Source organism: Macrosteles quadrilineatus, unplaced genomic scaffold, assembly GCF_028750875.1.
Source record: "Macrosteles quadrilineatus isolate MER2022 unplaced genomic scaffold, UCM_ALF_1.0 Scaffold_1__1_contigs__length_201487025, whole genome shotgun sequence".
Lineage (NCBI taxonomy): Eukaryota > Metazoa > Arthropoda > Insecta > Hemiptera > Cicadellidae > Macrosteles > Macrosteles quadrilineatus.
This window is the reverse complement of record NW_026542594.1, coordinates 42670215-42692286: the sequence shown is the minus strand read 5'-3', so window position 1 is coordinate 42692286 and position 22072 is coordinate 42670215. Positions and strand designations below refer to the sequence as shown.

At 48.4% G+C, this 22072-nt stretch overlaps 1 protein-coding gene across 5 annotated transcripts in view; it reads left to right on the top strand.

Moving 5' to 3' along the window:
- Nucleotides 1-22072, top strand: part of LOC128982838 (deoxynucleotidyltransferase terminal-interacting protein 1) — a 141982-nt gene that overhangs the window by 39536 nt on the left and 80374 nt on the right. For all 5 annotated transcript variants that reach the window (XM_054401873.1, XM_054401874.1, XM_054401872.1 and 2 more), the window contains 2 exons: nucleotides 986-1114; nucleotides 1293-1451. In XM_054401873.1, the coding sequence (XP_054257848.1) occupies nucleotides 986-1114; nucleotides 1293-1451 (288 nt within the window). The remainder of the gene's footprint in view (nucleotides 1-985; nucleotides 1115-1292; nucleotides 1452-22072) is intronic.

The following is a 22072-nucleotide window of genomic DNA, read 5'->3' as shown; positions in this document are numbered from 1 at the left end:
GATACCAACACCGAGCAGTTACCTCCCCTTTGGGGGCTAGGTTTTTCACCTCCCAGGACGAGGCTACTTCCAAAGTCGAGTATATGCCTCACAAAATGTCAGTCGAACACAACAGGTAGGACGAGCCCGAAGAACTCAAGTCACCACCACAGTTACAGGTAGGTGAGGAGAGGCGGAATTAACGGCGTCACTGAGAGCTAAACACCCCCCCACCCTGAATGGAGGGAGTGTCACTGGAGGCTCCCCCTAAGGGGCTGGCGCTTACCAGTCGTCCATAACTGTGGCCTACCTGAAGTGCCGGGTCAAACACCGGGCAATTACCTCCCCTCTGGGAGAGCTAGGGTCCGCGTGGTCGCTAGGCCACGTACCCACGCAAGCATGGGCCCCCTGCGGGAACTGGCTGAGGGTAGCCGAGTTGACGCTTTCTAGTTTCTAGGTCACACAGGGTTCTCAAAAATCACAGCTCCCGCAATTTGACAGCCACAAAACTGGTGGCCGAGGGTGGTAATATTACAAAAGTCTGTTTTGGTAGATCTGTGTTCTTGCTCGTGACGCTTGCAGAATATAGAATACAGACTGACTCCGACCGCCTCTTAAATATCATATTTACTCTCATCGCTTACCCATGATAAAGGTAGTTGGAGAAAGTATGTGTCAGAATTCTGAAATGGTTTATTTAATTTGTGCTTTGTAAAATAAAGATTAAAAAGTATTAGTTTTAAAATCACATTGGATATGAATTGTTTTCACGGTGCATTCAACTGGAACACCCATTAGCCAGATTGCTGATACTATTTATTTACAAAACTACACCATTCTCAACTCAGAAAGACTTCCATTTTGTTTTTTTTAAGACTTGAAATTTAAACTAGTAAAATTTTAGAAGGTTTTGGTTTCAACACCAAAGCTTAGAGAGTATGTATAATTTATCTGATACCATTAGTACACATAATTACAGGTATAAAACATTTTTTATTTCTATCAGGTTTGTCGGGCTATGTTGGATGAAGCCAAACAGATGTACTGTGGCCCACTGAGCAGAGGGGGGTCGCCCTTCAGTGACTGTGAGACTACAAGCCTCATAGAGTCTCGCCTTCGCAGAACACATACTCAGGTCAGTGATGTACAGGCCTAGCCACTAACTAGTATACATGCTGCGCTTACATAGCTCTAATCCTTAGAATTGTTTCAACATTAATTCTTGTGTAAAATATTTGACTAGATAATATTTGTTACAATAACTATTACTGTGATAATAACTTAGGGATTAACCTTTCACTCACTATTTTCAGAGCCCGTTGTTGCGGAAGCGCAAGGAGTCAGATACAGACTCTGAGACCAGCCAGACTGTTGCTCTGCGTAAAAGAATATCTCGACCTGTGAGTTGCAACTGGGACCCTGCGAGGCTCAGTAAAGACACTCTCTTCATTCTGGGCTCTCGCGCTAACAAGGTATGCCACCTCGTCTCTGTGTGAAAAGTATAGTATTGTAGTAATCTAGTAAAGAAGTCATTCTTTGATGGCAATGAGCTGCTAATCAGCCTAGAATACACATACTGACTTGTGACAAAACTTTCTTGTATAATTTCTCACATACTACGCATTTTGCATGCTATATTAAGGTTTTCTATCTTTTGTAGTGTGACGCAAAATTCTAGGGGGGGAATAAACTAGTATTCACCAAAGTCAGGCTAGGCCTACCCTAGAACCGGCCACACTCAAATTTCTTCCCCGGAGTGCTCAGAAGGAGCCGAGAAAAATCCAGGGGTCGATACGAAGTTGTCACGGCTTTGACTGATCAATTTATTTAAATTTAATCGAAGGCTCAGAGCTCTAGAAGCGCTCAGGAAATCCTGCAGACACTCAGTAGGAGCTATTTCATCCTCACCTTCGTTAATGTGTTTTGGTAAATTTTGCCTAACCTTTGGAATGACTCTGTAGGGCCGACGAGTATTCTATCTTAGCCAATTTGATAAAACTACTCGTATTAAACTTTTAACTGTTTGGCTAAAACGTTTGTAAATAATTTATAATATATTTAGAATATATTTAATTAATTTATAATATAAATAATTTATAATATATTTAGAATATATTTAAGGTAAAACACAATTCCTACAGAGTCGTCGGGGCCTAATTTAATTGAATGGATAATTTGCTGATGATTGTTCAAATCAGCCTGCTTCCAAGACTTGATTCTTTCACCCGCCAAAGACGGGGTTTAGAACTTAGACGACAAGTCTCGGGGTATTAAAACGGTGAAAACGAGATATAATTTAGACGTGATATTTATTTGTTAAGCGAACGGAGAAATCGTAATTTCGAAACTAATTAATGAAAATTAAATTAACGATAGCCACCGCTAGTCACTGACAGGCAGGAACTGGCGGGTCAAGATTCAAGTTAGCGGAAACTAAGTTATTAAAATTTAGTTATTTAATATCAAATTTTGGAACAAAAATAGTCGTAAAACGAGAATGCGTGTGTTGAACGAAAATAAAATAAAACGTAAAAAGGCCTAACTAGTATATCTAACCTTCAGTAAACGAATTGTCGATTATCGTGCAAGCGTAGATGTAACGACGAAGTTACTTCGAAGACGACGAACGAATAATCCTGTCTTTGAGTAAAATCCTTCGTTCCTGCCCGCTCAAGGCTTACACGCTCAAGCGGCGAACTTTAGTACTACTAGATAACAGCTGATCGAATTCACTTGTTGAGCTGGTCTAGTTTCGTCTGTCGTCTGTCAACAAATAAACACCAGTTTGGGGGTTATGTCGTTGTCGGCGTTAAATACTCCATGGTGTCTACTCTCCGGGAAATTCGGGAAAACCCGGAAAACTCCGGGAATGTTATCTTACCTTGAAATGTCCTGGAAAACTCCAGGAATCCACCCAAACCTCCGGGAATCCGGAGCCCGGTCATCGGAATCGTCGGCTAATCGAAATACTACCGCTTTTGTTGCCGCGATCGTGGGAAACGATTATCGGTGTGACCGAAACCGCAAGATATGCTCACGGGTATTGCCGTGATCGCGGGAGACGTTTATCGGTGTCGCCGAAACTGCAAGATATGCTCACGGGTATTGCTGCGATCGTGGGAGACGATTATCGGTGTCGCGGAAACCGCAAGATAGGCTCATGGGTATTGCCGCGATCGCGGGAGACGATTATCGGTGCCGCCGAAACCGCAAGATAGGCTCACGGGTATTGCCGCGATCGCGGGAGATGATTATCGGTGTTGCTGAAATCATAAAATATGTGAACCTGTTTTGCCGCGATCGGTTCGCGGTGTTGATGAGACTGCAAGATATGTGTGACGTACTTTTCCACACTGAAACATATAACACTAGTTTACATGCCAGGTTTAAGTACCACGTGCTATACAGCACATTTAGTTTCCGGATAGGCCTCAGTACGGAGATTTGGGTTGGCCTTCCAGGGTTCGCGTCAAGATGTTTCTTTCACGCTCAGCCGTGCCGTCGCCTTGGCTGAGGTTTACCGCGTCGGAGATCTCGAGCATCTGGTTCATCACACAGATGTCGCCGTAGTCCGGATTAATCATCACGGACCGGTCACTGCCCCTTCCACCGCAGTGAGACGTGGTGGCCTTCCATGGAAGCTAGTCGCCACCCCCGAAATCGTTTTTGTGTTCAGCACACGACATCCAGCCAGGCACTTGGGTTCTGCACACCAAGTATGGGTTGACTCCGTCTGCCGTTGTAGCCTGGGGTCCACTGTCGCCCTCCTGTCGTCACAGCCGCAGGCTGAGGCTCATTCCGCCCCCCACTCGTCGTAGTAGGCTGGGGCTCGTCCGGCCTCACCTGGCCGTCGTTGCAGGCTGGGTCTGTTGTGACCACCGCCGATGCTACCGCAGACTCAGGTCATACTTCCCATCCGTCGCCGCTGTCGTCTGGGCATCTGGTTTCTCACACAGATCCCTGTCGGTGCTGTCGTCTGGGAATCCGGCTCATCGCACGGACCCCTGTCTCTGCCGTCGTATGGATATCCTGCTCGTTGCAGGAATACCGTCGTTGCCGTAGTTTGTTCGGGCGCCATAAATGTGATGTACTACGTGGGGCATTGGTCCCCTGCCCGTTGCTCGTGCTTGTCGTCGTATGGGAATCCGGCTCATCGCACGGACCCCTGTCGTTGTCGTCGTCGTATGAGTGTCCTGCTCGTTGCAGGGACACTTCGTCGATGTTGTCGTATCGTGGGGATCCGGCTCATCGCACGGACCCCTGTCGTTGTCGTAATCGTAGGGGAATCCGGCTCACCGCACGGACCCCTGTCATTCTCGTCGTCGTATGGGAATCCGGCTCACCGCACGGACCCCTGTCACTGCCCCTTCCACCGCAGTGAAACGTGATGACCTTCCATTGTCGTTAGTCGTCATCCCCGAATCGTCCCAGGAGAATCTGGTTCCACACACAGATCCCAGCGTTGTAGCGGTACCTGGGGAGCTCCACCTGCCGCTGTAGTCGGGGTTCGGATCACCCACCTAACGTTGGGTAGGCGTAGGCAGCTACTACGCCTTCACTGCAGGCTGGGCGTCCATCGTGGCCCCAATCGAGACTACAGCCGGTAGTCCTCGTCCCCGTCGGTCTCCGCCGCCGTCCTGGGTGTCTGTCTGGTTCTGCACACAGACTCGTGATGTCGCGGTACCTTTAGCTTAGCCGACTCAACCCGCCACTGTAGCATAGGGTTCGAGCTTACCCGTCGACCACGGCTACAGGCTGAGGTGCGTTCCACCCCCCCACTCGTCGTCGTAGGCTGGGGCTCTGCCATCCTCACCTGGTCTTCACCGCGGCCTGGGTTTTCCAGCCCGCGCGCCCTATATCGGTACTACAGCCGGGGAGCCTACTCGTACGTTTTCGTCGCTCACGTCCTGAGTGTCCGGTTTCTCACACGGACATGTGTCACTGCCCCGTCCGCCGCAGTGAGCTGCGTGGTGGCCGTCCGTTCGTAGTTGTCGTTTGCCACCCCCGATGTGAGCTACTTGCGCCCTTCGCATGTAGTCCTCGGGGATCCGGTTTATCACACGGTCCCGTGTCACTGCCCCGTCCGCCGCAGTGAGTCCCGTGATGGCCGTCCGTTCGTAGTTATCGTTTGCCACCCCCGATGCGGATAGTCCTTGGGTTTACACCACGCCAAGATCCACCACAACGGTTCAACACTCGTTGGGTACACGTTGACCAAGCCCCGGTTGTCTCGCTGACCGTTGTTCTCCGTTGCAATGGTTGGTTTATCACGCAACCACTGCCGCTGGATAATCAATCGAAGAACACCGAAGCTGGCCAACAGCGTGATGTGAGTTCCTCTGGTTGGTTTATCACACAACCCCAGCCGTTCGAGAATCGTAGTAGGCTAGCTGACTGCTCTAGGTCGATCTTCCGTCCGCTAACGAGTCGATGGTTCCAGCGTCGTGAGTTGGTCATCACTCCAGGTAGGTTTAACACGCTACCACAGCTGCTGAAGCGTCGTGAGTACCATGGTCGTCACCAAAGGTAGGTTCAACACACTACCACAGCTGCCGAAGACACGCTGAGTCCACGCCGACTCGCCAGTCCCAGACCATAGGCCAACGTTATCCAATTCGCACCAAAACAATCTCATCACCTGTCGTAAACTCATAACACAAAATATTAAAACACATATAAATCGTTAAACATGAAATAATACTCAAAGGGTTAGTCACGGATTATCTCACATGACACTAACCAAACATCGTTAAATAATCAGAGATTAATTCACCAGTCAGAAAGAAATATAAAATGCCTTGTTACTTAAAACGAAAATTAAAACAAGTAACCAAGGCCGAAACGAACTATCCACTTTCTGGTTTCCATTAATCTCTAAATTCGTTATGGCAAACACGTTGTTTGAAACCATAAAACATCGTAACACAAGGCCCAAGGCCACTACTACCAACACGCCATGCGTGCCGATCGGGACGTGCTAAACTAGCACAACTAATATTAGTAGTCACTGACTACTACTGATCAATTCGTATATGATGAGATTAAATTGTTTTGGGCTTACTAAAAATGGATTTAAAAGTACACTGGCCTCGTAATATTGTATTCATTACGTTATGGGTTTAACACACCATCATGATCAAGTCAAAGTAGCCTAAGTCCATTGTACTTAAAATGGTTTAAAATACCTGCATATAGTAATCCTTTGTTGCTGATTTAGGCAACTAGTTTCGGTTCTTGTTTAGAACCATCTTCAGGCCTCAAGGTGTCAAGTGATCACTTCATTCGAAGGTCAAAAAATATCATGGACAAAAATAAATTCACCGTATCGTTCAAGACTAACAATAAACTTGGATCTCTATTGAAAGATAAAACAGAAATTAATTCATCCATCTACGATAAGTCTGGAGTCTACAAAATAAATTGTAATGACTGCACGAACTACTACATTGGCCAGACTTCACGCTCGTTTAAGAAGAGATTTAAGGAACATATGCCCAGAAAAACAACAGCTCCCCAAACATCAAATTTTGCAGAACATCTAGTATTACACAACCACAATTATTCAGACATCAATAGTAATATGGAAGTTTTACATTTCTCGCAGGACCGTCTAACCAGAAACACATTGGAAGAGTTTGAAATATACAGAGCGGTTAAAGCTGACCATCAAAATGTTTTGAACGATAAACTCTCCTTCCAATCCAACTATATTTACAACACAGCTATAAGGATACTGGAGGGAACAATGAATGAATGAACACGCACCGGTGATAAGAAGACAGAGACAACGTCACAGACCACTTTGACCACCAGTCTAGACTTTACCTCAGCCCGGTCACGATCGATTGTCAATGTCCCTTCGTGTTTTTCGTGTTTTTTGTAATGTGTGTCCGTTCCGTGTATCGTGTTTTGTATATGTTTTATTTATTGAACTCTGTTAACGACCTTCGAATGAAGTGATCACTTGACACCTTGAGGCCTGAAGATGGTTCTAAACAAGAACCGAAACTAGTTGCCTAAATCAGCAACAAAGGATTACTATATGCAGGTATTTTAAACCATTTTAAGTATAATACAGTAATCCGGAGGCTAAACAACTATTTTTAAAACTAAGTCCATTGGTTTAACAGGAGTGAAAATATAAAATCTAGTAAAACTGATTTTAAAAACTAGTATTTTACACCCTGGCAATAGTTAACTCGGTTTACCTTACATCTAATTAAATATAAGGCTTACAATATGTATTGACGTATCACACGAGTTAACTATGCTTCACCAATAAACTATATCGGCACTTGAAGACCTCTCGAACTAGTCGTCATAGTTGCTGGTGAGGAACTCTCCTAACTCGTGGCTGGTGAGGAACTAACTTTCCTGCTTGCCGTCTGAGGGTTCCTCGGTTCATCCCTCTCGCTCCCCTCTCTAGCAAAGTAGGGGGCTCAGCTGATCCGGAACGTTTGCTTGCTGTTTGCTACCCGAAAAAAAGCTAGCCGGCCGCCGTCGTCTGCAGCCGCTAAATCGTCAGTCGCTCGAGCTTGTTGTTGTCGTCGACTGTAGGTTATGTTGTGTTTGTTTCACACGACAATGAGTTTTAACTTCAAGTTGTCGGTTTATATTATTCACTCCGCATTTCCTCACGTCTTTGAGACGGATTATTGGCCTAAGGCCATGATCTGCGGGTTTACTAAGTGTAGAAAGTTTCTTCGAAGTACCAAGCCGGGTTGATCCCTAGCTTGCGAAACACATCGCTGGTGAGTCAATAAGCTATAAAACACTGTATAAGGTTTATGTCACGCTCATACAGTATTAATAACTCTCGTTCTACACTTATTTATTACCAAACACAACAGTGTATCATGCCTATAGTTACTATGGAAGTTATAACTAAGGTTAGCCTTCTAACCTATAACCTTAGTTAGGGCTGGTAGGCTATGCCTAGGGATAGGCTAGACCTAGGAGTAGGCTAGTTTGACCCCCCCTCAAAATAGGCACGTTACACTCCCTACCAACTTCGGGTGCAAAAAAAAAACAGCAAAAAAAAACGCCTGTTACTCCTGGGCCAAGGATGGTTTATCACACACCCTGCCATCTCGTTCGTTCTTACGTCCATTTTATGGTCTAGAACACTCGTCACTTCAACGACGGTTCTTCCTCTCGTTCGTTGATACGTGTCCTTTTGGGACTAGATGGCTTATCGCTCATCATACCCTCGGGTCAGGTTGGCTTATCGCACATCCCTGCCCGGTGTCACTGCCCCTTCCACCGCAGTGATCTCGTGGCGGCCTTCCATCCGTTAGTTGCCGCCCCCGTAATCGTCGCTGGCAGCTACTTGCTGCCCAGCGGGCTGTCAGTCCTCCTGACCAGCCTAAAAGGAAACGAGGAAAACAAAACAAAACGCCTCCTGGCGAAAAATGACAAAACGAAAAATAAAGGCTCCTGCCTAAAGTAAAAAAACAAACTTGAAGAGTTAACTCCTCTTCTTTACTCGTTCGTGCCACGCTCAGGGGTTTCACACACCCTGGGCGTCAATGATGCTGCGTAGCTGGTGCGGCCTCAGACGCACGTGGCTCCCATCCTCCAGCTCTACTCGCCACCTCCGACCTCTTCTGCTGTTTGGCTGACCGCTGGTTCGTTCAGCTCTTTCCAGGATCCGCAGAAGGTCTTCTGTCACCACGACGCGGTCACCTGGTTGCCATTTGCGACAAATCTTCGAGGGCCGTCGGGGTCTCGATGATGTTCGGTTGGTGGGGCTCACCGCACCCACCGAGTGACGCTGCCGACGATGACGGGGGGAGTTTTGAGGCCGGGCTGAACGCTCCGGTCCCAATCGTAGATGCGCCGATAGACGAACCGTCCTGGTCCAACGTCCTGGAGGGTCTCGACGACGTTGATGAGTCGATCGCCTGGGGTTTCGTTGGCCTCTGGGCAACGTTGGCGTTGACTGCCGGCGCGCTTCGGTAGTCTGCCCATCCCGGGATCTTCTCACAGGTGAAGCATGGACGGTTCGCCGGACGTTCCACGTAACCCTCTTCGCCGGGGATTTTCTGGGAAACCGTATCGGTGACTTAATCAGAAGGGAAGGTCTGGCTGGTGAAGCTGAAGGTCCTGGTGAAGGTATTTCAACTAGGTCCTCTTCCTCCTCCTCGAGGTCGGAGTGGTCCAACGATAGGGTCGGTGACCCTGGACCTGTCATGTCGTCTGTGTCCTCCTGAGGCTTAGGGGGCTCTTCGCTCCCCTGCCTCTTTTCCTGGACTTCGCACGTCTTCTGGCGTATGGCGGGGAAGAGAGTACTGGGATATCCTTTGCAGCCAAGAGATTGTTCCAACTCTGCAAACGTTGGGTCATCCTGCAGGCAAACCATGGCCTCACTCCTGTCTCTCTCCTTCACCAAGAATGAGACGGGGTTTACGGGCCGGGACCCTGCTGGAGGACGAAACCGATCCCTGCCCCGTACCTCCAGGCTTCCCATGTCCTCCTGGTCGAATCTTCTGCGCCGTAGGACAGAGGCGATCTTCACTCTTCCTCGCAGTGCGCTGATGGGCTGCCCCTCCAGGCCGGCCTCCCTTGCCAGCAACTCGGCGAAGGCGAGCACGTAGATGCCGGCCGCTTCGTTGGCTGCAATCTTTGGTGTTCCCTCGGGGGTCTCCCTCTTTGTCCACTCGCAGGGGTTCAATGACACACCCTGGATTTTGGCGACGTCACCGAGGTACTGCAGTACCGTGTCCATTTCCGCTGCTCTCTCACAGCCTGCCGGGTCGTACGCCACCAACTCCTTCTTCGCAGGTCTTGCCACAACCAGCGACCATCGGTGAGGGTGAGATGGAGGCAGCAGCAGAGGGAAGAGTAGAAGGTCCGGTGTCAGGATGTTGGCCGCAGGGTTCTTCCTCTTCGTACCACTGTACCCTCCGGTCTTGTAGTTCGCCAAGAAGTTACCGTCGGCGGCCCAGATGGTTGGTAGGGTCGGGTAGTACAGTCCCCGGCGCTCCACTATCCTCAGGTAGGCAGATACCACCTGCCGGTTTATCACACGGCCAGGGGCGAGCGTGTCCAAGTCAGCGGAGGACACTGCTACCAGGGGTCTCAAAAGTGCCATCTCAAAGTTACCTAGGACAGAGAAGAGTATTAAAACAAGACCACTTGTAACCACATTGCCGTCACCCACACGAATCCAAAGTTAACCCACGAGGATCCCAACCTTCACCAGTAGTTAGTCGGTTAACACAACACTCGACATTAACTAATGGAGCCACCCGTCTATCACTCTGTATAGGGGTTTATTGGTCTCCGCACCATGATCACCTCCTAACAGGTTTACAGTGTAGTCCTGGCATGATAGGGCTTCAGGTCTTTGACGTGGCAGACTTGGACTTCCTGCTTGTCAGGGTCCCGAATCTCGTAAAGGTTCGCTCCACGTCTCTTGACTACCTCCACGGGTCCACCGAACTTCGGCGCGAGCTTGCCTACGACCGCGTCGGCCGCCGATGAAAGGACCCTCAGACGTCTTAACACGAGGTCGCCAGGACGGTAATCCACCTCCCGTCTCCGGAGGTTATAGTACCTGGCTTGTCTCTCGTAGGCCGCCTTCAGGTTTTCTCGAGTCAGCTGGTAAATTCGGCTAAACTCTTGCTGTCGGTTGCGGTGAACTTCGTCTAACGCCGGCTCACGCTCCTCGGTTGTCTCTTGAAGTGGAGGACCTCGCACGGGGTTAGGCGCTCTCAACTCACGGCCGAGGAACAGCATCGCCGGAGTGTGCCCCGTCGAGTCATGGACTGCCGAATTCATGGCAAATTGGAATTCGCCCATGTGCACATCCCAGGACCGATGATTATCTTTCACGAATTGTGAAATCATGGTCTTCACCACCCGGTTAGCTCTCTCCACCGGGTTTGACTGGGGACTGTAGGGAGCTGTATTCGTGTACTTGATGTTCCAGTCTGCCGCCAGGGTTTTGAACAGTCCCGAAACGAACTGCGTCCCATTATCGCAGATCAGGGTCTCGGGTGCCCCGTACCGCAGTATGACATCCTTAGTCTTTGTAACTACACTCCTGGCAGTGGCAGCTCCAATCGGGCACAACTCGACCCACTTGCTAAAGGTGTCTTGCAGTACTAACAGGAAACGATGCCCCCTGCCTGACCGGGGCAACGGGCCCACCAAGTGACCTGCTCCACCTTATAGCGTTGGCACACATCACAGGAACGCACGTACTCTTTGACCTCTCTCCTCCAGTTTGGCCAATAGTAGCTGGCACCGACTCTCGCTAGGGTTTTCTTCACACCTAGGTGTCCAGCTGTTGCCGCGTCGTGGTTTTCTCGAAGGACGTCCTTTACCTGGTCAGACTTAACACAGGTCTTCCAGACGGGGTTACTACCACTCCTGCGTCTGGGACTACGATAAAGTTGTTCCTCCACAACTCTAAACCGGGGATACGTCTGAGGTCTCTGAGTTACGGCTCGTAACATCCTGCTGTACCAGTTTCGGGGCTCCGGGGCTGAACGCTCCTCGGGTGTCGTATCGTCGTTTTCGGGTGGGACTTCGACTGCTGGACCTTCGGTTAGAGGAGGTTGAGTCACCTCGCTCTCGTCCTCTCTGGCAGCTCGCTCGTCTTGCCTCTCTGTGCCAGGATCATCGGCGGTTGGTGGATCCACCGTTTCCCTCCGATGCGCCTCCCGTTCCCTCCTTTGGGCTCTCGTCAGTACCGCCACCTCGAGAGGAGGATTACCTCGCTCACTCTCGGGTTCACTAGGGGATTCCACCGGCTGCCTTGACAACGCGTCCGCAACCCGGTTCAACGCTCCTTTGCGGTACTGGATTTCGAAGTCGTACTGTTGGAGTTCCATGATCCACCGGGCTAAACGTCCACTAGGCTCGTGCAACCGCATAAGCCACTTGAGTGCGACGTGGTCGGTGATCGCTACGAAGTGGTACCCTTCCAGATACGGCTTGAACTTTCGAGTGGACCACACCAGGGCTAAACACTTCTTCTCCGTCGTGGAGTAGTTTCTCTCTGGGTCTGTCAAAAGCCGGCTGGCGTACGCAATGACGACCTCCTTTCCGTCATGCTTTTGCGTCAACGCCGCTCCTAGCCCCATGTTCGATGCGTCAACTTGCAGCACAAACGTTTTCGTAAAATCGGGGCAAGCTAACACTGGGGCGGAGGCTAACCGACGTTTCATGTCTGCGAAGGCGGCGTCCTGCTTTGGTCCCCAAGACCATTTTGCGTCCTTCTTCAGCAGAAGTCGCAGTGGAGCCGTCGCGTCAGCGAATCGTTCGATGAAGCGTCTGTACCATGACGCTAGACCCAAGAAACTCCGGAGTGCCCTGGCGTTTCGGGGAACGGGGAAATCCTGCACAGCTCGTATCTTCTCTGGATCGGTTGCGATGCCTCCGTCGCTTACTACGTGGCCCAAGTACTTCAGCTCCCGCTTGCAGAAATGGCACTTCTCGGGGTTAAGTTTCAGGCCTGCTTCTCGCAAGCGCCTGAACACCTCTCGGAGAAGCTGCAAGTGTTCGTCAAATGTCTGCGACACTATTACCAGGTCGTCGAGGTAAGCAAACGCTCTGGGCTCTAGCTCCGGGCCAATGATCTTGTCCAGAAGACGCTGGAAGGTGGCTCCGGCGGAATGCAGCCCGAACGGCATTACCGTGAACTGGTATAGCCCCAGACCTGGTACAGTGAAGGCTGTGACAGGTCGGCTCTCCTTGGCCAACGGGACCTGCCAGTAGCCACTCTTCAGATCGAGGGTGCTGATGTAGTGGGCGGGACGCAGTTTTTCCAGGATGGCATTGATCCTTGGCAGAGGATAGGCGTCTGGGATGGAACTCTCGTTGACCTTTCTCATGTCGATACAAAACCGATATTTACCATCACCCTTTTTGATGAGAACCACCGGGGAACTCCACGGGCTACGGGAGGGTTCAATCACTCCTTCCTGCAGCATCGATGCCACTTCCCGGTTTATAATCTCTTGCATGGCAGGGTTCCTCGGGTAATACCGTTGCTTTATGGGGGCCGCGTCATCCTTCAGCCGGATCACGTGTTCCGCTAGAGTCGTACGGCCTTCTACCGCGTCGAACTTCGGCAGTTCCAATCCCAAGAACTCCTCTAACGCACTGTCCTCTTGGCTGGACAGGCTCTTGAGGGCATTCACCGCAGCTCCGGCTGGTTCATCACCAGCGGGGCGGTTTACCAATGGAACGTGGAATCGAAGCATATTCAAGTCTTCTATACACTTCATACCCAGCACCATATCCGTCGTCAGGTCGGGTACTGCTAAGGCATACCATTCGTGGGGTCTTCCTGCGACCATCCCCTTCAGTCTGTACAGTTTATCCACCATACAACTGGAGCCGTCGGCCATCCGCAATTCTACCGGTCTTCGTTCCGGATAAACTCGGTGTCTTTGCAGAAGACCGATCACCTGATCCCCTATCAGGTTTACTACAGCTCCCGTATCTACCAAGGCTCTGAGTTGTTCTCCCAGGAGATTGACGACGACGAAGGGCCTCTCATCCACACAGCGTACCACGGGGTTTACTCCACCCGCCATGGTCACCGCTGGTTTATCCGAGTCTGCTGGGCGCACCTTGGGGTTCATGGCACGCCCAAAGGTTTCTATTGCCTGCAGCCAGCGTCCCCACTCCTCTGAGGTCGTTCGTCGTGGTCTCTGGGTCTCGGTCGACCTCCTTGACTCCGAGCCCATTGCCCGTTTCCCTGTTGCCAGCAGCACGATCTGGTCAACACGCCTCGTCTACCACACACGCCGCATCTCAAGATCCGAGGCTTCGTACAGTCTCGGGAAAAGTGGCCGTTCTCTTGGCAATTCCAGCAGTTTGGAACGAATTTCCCTGCTGCAGTCCTCCCAGGAGTTGCCTGTGGACCTCGTTCTCCCAAAGCGCGTGGTGGCTGTGAATCCCGTGGGGTCGGCTGCTTCTCCAGAGGCGGCATCCTCGTCCTTTGAACCTGACGAACGTCTTGTGAGGCGCAGTTCACCACCGCGCTCTCATATCGTGTACTTCGTCTCTTCGGACAGTAGGCTGTCTCTGGAACCAGGGTCAGAGATGGCTGAGGAGGTGGTCGGAACGTCTGCTTATCCCGGAGATAAGCCTCGTACTCATCTGCCCGTTCAATCAGCTGGGACAGGGTCGTGAAGTCACTGCGTCGCACCAGTAGCTTGTACTCTGGCCGCATGTTGGCAAAGATCAACTCGATCTTGGCGAACTCAGAGTAGTTGCCGCTGCGTCGAATGAGGGTCGAGATTGCCGTGACGTATTCCCGGAACAGCTCGTTCTCTCCTTGAGTCCGTCGTCGGATTTCGTCTTCCAGGTTTCTCTGGTAACCTCCAGGAAGGTAGTACACAACGAAGGAGTCTCGGAATTCCTTGAAGGACCTCCAGGAAGCTTTCATGTTCCGGTACCACAGTAGTGCAGGCCCTGTCAGCAGCTCTGGCATCGCCTTGAGAATCTCGTCCCTTGACAGAGAATAGGCCTCGATCAACTCCTCGAGGCGCTCGAGGAATGACACAGGATCCTTCCTTCCATCGAAGCGGAGGTTCCACTTGCGCACAGTACTGCAAAGTGCCGCAAAATCGTTCCGTGATCCAGTCTCGCTCCCACTGCCACGGGGCTCTGGGGCTTTCGACTCCTCAAAGAAATTCGGATCCGGAAAGAACTGTGGTGGTTTCGCACACACCACTGGTGGTAGAGGGGTCTGTAGAGGTCACCGTACGTCACCTGCGTGGAGGGTACGTGTCGTGGGGCAGATGGCAAACCTAACCATAGGGACTCAGGATTTGGGTCTCGCTGCAAGTCCCTAGGCTCTCGCAGCAGCTCGGAGAGGGCTCTACGCACCGTCATCGAGTCTGCATTAGGAGATAGGCCAAGCATCTCTCGAATGCTTGTGGCCTCGTCCAGTGAAGGGTTGAGCAAGAATGAAGGTGCTGATCGTTGGGTTGCCAGGTTCGCCTCCGCACCTTCACCTTCAAGGTTGAGGTTTAACGGCACGTTGCGTATGGGCTGGAAAGCAGGTTGAGTCGTAGGAGTAGCTAATGAGGGGCCCTGGTTGAGTGAAATCTTCCAGTAGTCCGCCAGCCGTCGTCTCAACTCCGCCACCGTACCATCTGTGTCTAGTCCATGCTGAGACATCTCGGTGATCAGCGCTGCCTTTGGCATGGTATGAATCCACCCAACCCGGGGATCGTCAGCTGGAGACTTCGGGTAAGCTGACACCGCAGGGTGGGTCTCCGTTGTTGTCGTCGTATGAGTGGCACTCACGGTAGACGTCACCGCAGTTACCACCGTTGTCGTAGGCTCTGTAGAAGCCGTCCTCGTAGTCAGAGGCTGGTCTCCCGCCTTGGACTTCTCGGTGTTCGTCATCTCTGCGAACGCTCGTCACCAGTCGTCGGTCGTCTCGTCGAAGTTGGCTGCGTTGTTGAAGTCCTCTGGACGTCTCGCTCTCTCGCTGGTCTCTCGCAGAAGCTCAGCAACGCAGTCTCTGTTCGGGCGCCAATAAATGTGACGTACTTTTCCACACTGAAACATATAACACTAGTTTACATGCCAGGTTTAAGTACCACGTGCTATACAGCACATTTAGTTTCCGGATAGGCCTCAGTACGGAGATTTGGGTTGGCCTTCCAGGGTTCGCGACAAGATGTTACTTTCACACTCAGCCGTGCCGTCGCCTTGGCTGAGGTTTACCGCGTCGGAGATCTCAAGCATCTGGTTCATCACACAGATGTCGCCGTAGTCCGGATTAATCATCACGGACCGGTCACTGCCCCTTCCACCGCAGTGAGACGTGGTGGCCTTCCATGGAAGCTAGTCGCCACCCCCGAAATCGTTTTTGTGTTCAGCACACGACATCCAGCCAGGCACTTGGGTTCTGCACACCAAGTATGGGTTGACTCCGTCTGCCGTTGTAGCCTGGGGTCCACTGTCGCCCTCCTGTCGTCACAGCCGCAGGCTGAGGCTCATTCCGCCCCCCACTCGTCGTAGTAGGCTGGGGCTCGTCCGGCCTCACCTGGCCGTCGTTGCAGGCTGGGTCTGTTGTGACCACCGCCGATGCTACCGCAGACTCAGGTCGTACTTCCCATCCGTCGCCGCTGTCGTCTGGGCATCTGGTTTCTCACACAGATCCCTGTCGGTGCTGTCGTCTGGGAATCCGGCTCATCGCACGGACCCCTGTCTCTGCCGTCGTATGGATATCCTGCTCGTTGCAGGAATACCGTCGTTGCCGTAGTTTGTTCGGGCGCCATAAATGTGATGTACTACGTGGGGCATTGGTCCCCTGCCCGTTGCTCGTGCTTGTCGTCGTATGGGAATCCGGCTCATCGCACGGACCCCTGTCGTTGTCGTCGTCGTATGAGTGTCCTGCTCGTTGCAGGGACACTTCGTCGATGTTGTCGTATCGTGGGGATCCGGCTCATCGCACGGACCCCTGTCGTTGTCGTAATCGTAGGGGAATCCGGCTCACCGCACGGACCCCTGTCATTCTCGTCGTCGTATGGGAATCTGGCTCACCGCACGGACCCCTGTCACTGCCCCTTCCACCGCAGTGAAACGTGATGACCTTCCATTGTCGTTAGTCGTCATCCCCGAATCGTCCCAGGAGAATCTGGTTCCACACACAGATCCCAGCGTTGTAGCGGTACCTGGGGAGCTCCACCTGCCGCTGTAGTCGGGGTTCGGATCACCCACCTAACGTCGCAGCTACTACGCCTTCACTGCAGGCTGGGCGTCCATCGTGGCCCCAATCGAGACTACAGCCGGTAGTCCTCGTCCCCGTCGGTCTCTGCCGCCGTCCTGGGTGTCTGTCTGGTTCTGCACACAGACTCGTGATGTCGCGGTACCTTTAGCTTAGCCGACTCAACCCGCCACTGTAGCATAGGGTTCGAGCTTACCCGTCGACCACGGCTACAGGCTGAGGTGCGTTCCACCCCCCCACTCGTCGTCGTAGGCTGGGGCTCTGCCATCCTCACCTGGTCTTCACCGCGGCCTGGGTTTTCCAGCCCGCGCGCCCTATATCGGTACTACAGCCGGGGAGCCTACTCGTACGTTTTCGTCGCTGACGTCCTGAGTGTCCGGTTTCTCACACGGACATGTGTCACTGCCCCGTCCGCCGCAGTGAGCTGCGTGGTGGCCGTCCGTTCGTAGTTGTCGTTTGCCACCCCCGATGCGAGCTACTTGCGCCCTTCGCATGTAGTCCTCGGGGATCCGGTTTATCACACGGTCCCGTGTCACTGCCCCGTCCGCCGCAGTGAGTCCCGTGATGGCCGTCCGTTCGTAGTTATCGTTTGCCACCCCCGATGCGGATAGTCCTTGGGTTTACACCACGCCAAGATCCACCACAACGGTTCAACACTCGTTGGGTACACGTTGACCAAGCCCCGGTTGTCTCGCTGACCGTTGTTCTCCGTTGCAATGGTTGGTTTATCACGCAACCACTGCCGCTGGATAATCAATCGAAGAACACCGAAGCTGGCCAACAGCGTGATGTGAGTTCCTCTGGTTGGTTTATCACACAACCCCAGCCGTTCGAGAATCGTAGTAGGCTAGCTGACTGCTCTAGGTCGATCTTCCGTCCGCTAACGAGTCGATGGTTCCAGCGTCGTGAGTTGGTCATCACTCCAGGTAGGTTTAACACGCTACCACAGCTGCTGAAGCGTCGTGAGTACCATGGTCGTCACCAAAGGTAGGTTCAACACACTACCACAGCTGCCGAAGACACGCTGAGTCCACGCCGACTCGCCAGTCCCAGACCATAGGCCAACGTTATCCAATTCGCACCAAAACAATCTCATCACCTGTCGTAAACTCATAACACAAAATATTAAAACACATATAAATCGTTAAACATGAAATAATACTCAAAGGGTTAGTCACGGATTATCTCACATGACACTAACCAAACATCGTTAAATAATCAGAGATTAATTCACCAGTCAGAAAGAAATATAAAATGCCTTGTTACTTAAAACGAAAATTAAAACAAGTAACCAAGGCCGAAACGAACTATCCACTTTCTGGTTTCCATTAATCTCTAAATTCGTTATGGCAAACACGTTGTTTGAAACCATAAAACATCGTAACACAAGGCCCAAGGCCACTACTACCAACACGCCATGCGTGCCGATCGGGACGTGCTAAACTAGCACAACTAATATTAGTAGTCACTGACTACTACTGATCAATTCGTATATGATGAGATTAAATTGTTTTGGGCTTACTAAAAATGGATTTAAAAGTACACTGGCCTCGTAATATTGTATTCATTACGTTATGGGTTTAACACACCATCATGATCAAGTCAAAGTAGCCTAAGTCCATTGGTTTAACAGGAGTGAAAATATAAAATCTAGTAAAACTGATTTTAAAAACTAGTATTTTACACCCTGGCAATAGTTAACTCGGTTTACCTTACATCTAGTTACACGACAATGAGTTTTAACTTCAAGTTGTCGGTTTATATTATTCACTCCGCATTTCCTCATGTCTTTGAGACGGATTATTGGCCTAAGGCCATGATCTGCGGGTTTACTAAGTGTAGAAAGTTTCTTCGAAGTACCAAGCCGGGTTGATCCCTAGCTTGCGAAACACATCGCTGGTGAGTCAATAAGCTATAAAACACTGTATAAGGTTTATGTCACGCTCATACAGTATTAATAACTCTCGTTCTACACTTATTTATTACCAAACACAACAGTGTATCATGCCTATAGTTACTATGGAAGTTATAACTAAGGTTAGCCTTCTAACCTATAACCTTAGTTAGGGCTGGTAGGCTATGCCTAGGGATAGGCTAGACCTAGGAGTAGGCTAGTTTGACCCCCCCTCAAAATAGGCACGTTACATATGCTCACCGGTATTCCCACGATCGCCGGAGATGATAACTGGTGTCGCCTTACCTACCAGTTATACTGTTTTATTATGTTGTATAAAATATTATTCTTTGGAAAAGTTTTGTTTTAAATAATAATAAACTATTATTAGCGTGTTGCGATTAGTTGAGCGGGTTCCAAAAGTAGCTCTTAAAATTCAGGAGTTTGTCTTGAATTCTCCTGGAAAACTCCTTGAATTTTTCAAACCAGGTTTAGTAGACACCATGTACTCGTAAAATCGGTCGGTTTGACTTTATTTGGTAAAGTGGAGTGCTAATATGGATAAATATGTATGGTGAACGTGTTTATGTACTTCACTGTAATTAAAAATAGGCCTACGTTGTTTGGCCCATAGCCCAAGCTATGGCCAACACATAGGCCTAGGAGTAGGCTATTGTGAATAAAAATAGGGTAAGTTCTGGTGTTCATTTCTTCGTAGTACGTTTTTACCCCCCTTAAAATTTGGTACCTTACAGTAGATAACAAAAGCAATATTAAATACCCCCGCTGCATCAAACCTGCAGACTAAGTAAATTTCCATTTGCCTGATTTGAATTTAAATTAATTCTAATTAAATAACATTAGATTCAACGAGTACCTATGTTTGCTGCTAGACAGGGAGGCTAATAAAATGAGTTTTTTAGTAGAATATTAATAGCTTAAATACTAACACGTTTGCTACCGAGTGTCGCACGCGACGCCGCGGCCATTGCCACGGACCAAGGTATACATTTTAATCTCACACATAGACCGGCTGTCACTTGATTAACAGTACACGCAGACCACAGGTGAAAACGATTGAAGTATATAAAACAACTGGAACGCTAAGTACGAGTTCACGAAAGCGCGCTGTTGTAGCAGCCTTCCCCCACCACCATGTGGGACCCAGCGGATTTTAGCCAATTTATCTAATAGTGCGCAATGATGTTAACTCGCTCCTAGCCTTCAATAACACAGATTAAGTACAACTAGTGCACCTGTTTCTCGAATTTGAGCAATTGCAAAGTATTACAGGCGTTATTTCAAAACGAATAACAGTCACAATTTCCGATGACATAAAAGAGTCAACTCAAAGATAATGTAATCAATCACTCCACTCCAGTTATTAAAACTGGAAACGAATTCACTCTGAAAAAGAACGCTCACTCCAAACCAGTAATCTAAACTGAAAACAAACTCAATCTGAAAACGAACGTTCTTGTGTGTATCCTATGAACAGCTGCAATTAATACAAATTATTCATTTGTTTAAGTAAACAAAAGCCTTTCTTCATTAGAAATACATTGGGATTTTGATGGTCTGTTATTTTTTTAAGACTTTTATTTTTTGTGTGACTTTTATCACAGGAATTGGTAAAAGTCTACACAAGAAATACTTTGACACATCGTTTGTAAAAATCCACCCATTATTAACGGAGGAGTAGTGTTTCGTAGAAATCACCTTCACGTATTATATATTAGGATAATGTTTTTTATATATTCGTAATCTGCATTAAATGCAGAATGTAATGGTATAAATAAATTTTCCTTTTGATTTGAAATAGAATTTCCATAGTTAAAAAGAGTCAACAATTTCTACATTGTGACATGAAAAAGTTAGTATATGTACTATTATGAAAAGAATGATAAATAAACGGTATCAGCATTCTGACACATACTTTCTCCCATAAGTTTGTCAGCAACCTTTATCATGTGTAAGCGGTGAGAGTAAATATACGGAAATGGGTTTTGTACAAAATTTTGTTCAGAATTTAAAGGACTATAACATACAAAATTGTTATCAAAATCGTTCGGACAATTTTTGGGAAAATCCGATTTTTCCGTTATTTTGTGGGGTTTTTATGGGAAAATATACAATAAGTAAAATATACAATAACTTTTGAACCGTAATTTTTACAGAAATGGGATTTGTACAATTTTTTTTTTAATTTAAAGGGCTTACAACATACTAAATTTTTATCAAAATCGTTCGGGCCATTTTTGAGGAAATCCGATTTTTTCGGTTTTTTATGGGTTTTTATGGGAAAATCCCCATTAAAAATCAAAATTAAAAAAAAAATGAAAAAACTCCTAGAGATACCATGGATTAGAACCCAGGGCTAGAGATATACAAGGGCTGGCTCACTCCTTTGATGTTAACGGTCGCTGCCTGATCCTACTTCCCCTCTCCCGCCCCTCCTCAGTGACGTAGCGCTGGTACATAGGCGCGGCGCGACGGTAGCCTATCACGGCAGTGCATAGCATATGTCACCCGGCATCTACGCATATTAATAATTGTGTTTATAAAATGTAGTTTTATAGTGTGATTTTTAAAGCGGGTTTAAAAGGGTTAACTATTTTGTTAACCCTTCAACTTGCAATGTGCAAACTCTGTAGTGGCAAGGCATTTTTGGCAATTTTGCAGTCATATTAGCGAAAGTTCATATAGGCTTAAACCAACAGACCAAACTTATTGAACCGTATACTTAAAGTGTTAATGAAATGAAGAACTTGAAAATGGCAACAAAATAAATATTTAAAATATTGTAAAAAATATTGACAGTAGGTAGAAAATAAAATTTTTCATGTAAACTTCAAGATATACAAATTGTTTGGAATTTATCTCCCTACATATAATTTAAAAAAAATCTAATTACCATTTATACAAAGTTATGGTCCAAAAACACAAAATAACAAGTTTCACGATTTTGCACTACAAATTTCAAACAAAAGCCAAATAAATGTATTATCAAGAGATAAAGTAAAAGTTAACATTTTTAGGCAATAATATAAGAGATCAAATGAAGTAAGAGTTGTATATGTAAAATGATCATTTCAATAAATGTTTACGACTTTTAATAAATGTTTATATTCGTCTAGAAAAACATATTATTTTTCAAACACATAACCCCCACATGCCAACTATATAAAATGAAAGTAAACTTATTTCCCTACATGAATATACATACTGTAGTTATTAAAGAAAATATACATAAATAAATATTTTATAATATTTTCTACAATGGTTATAGTTTTTTTCTTTTTCATTTGGCGATAAAATCGTTTGTTCATTATGACAAAATGTTTCAAAAACGGGCTGAATGTTATGTCCCAGACCTCAAATTAAGTAAGTATATCCACATAAGACAGTTTACAAACTAAATATGTACAAATTTACAACTAATAAATATGATTAAAGTGATAAAGTCACACCCGCGATATTCGTTGATGGTAAAC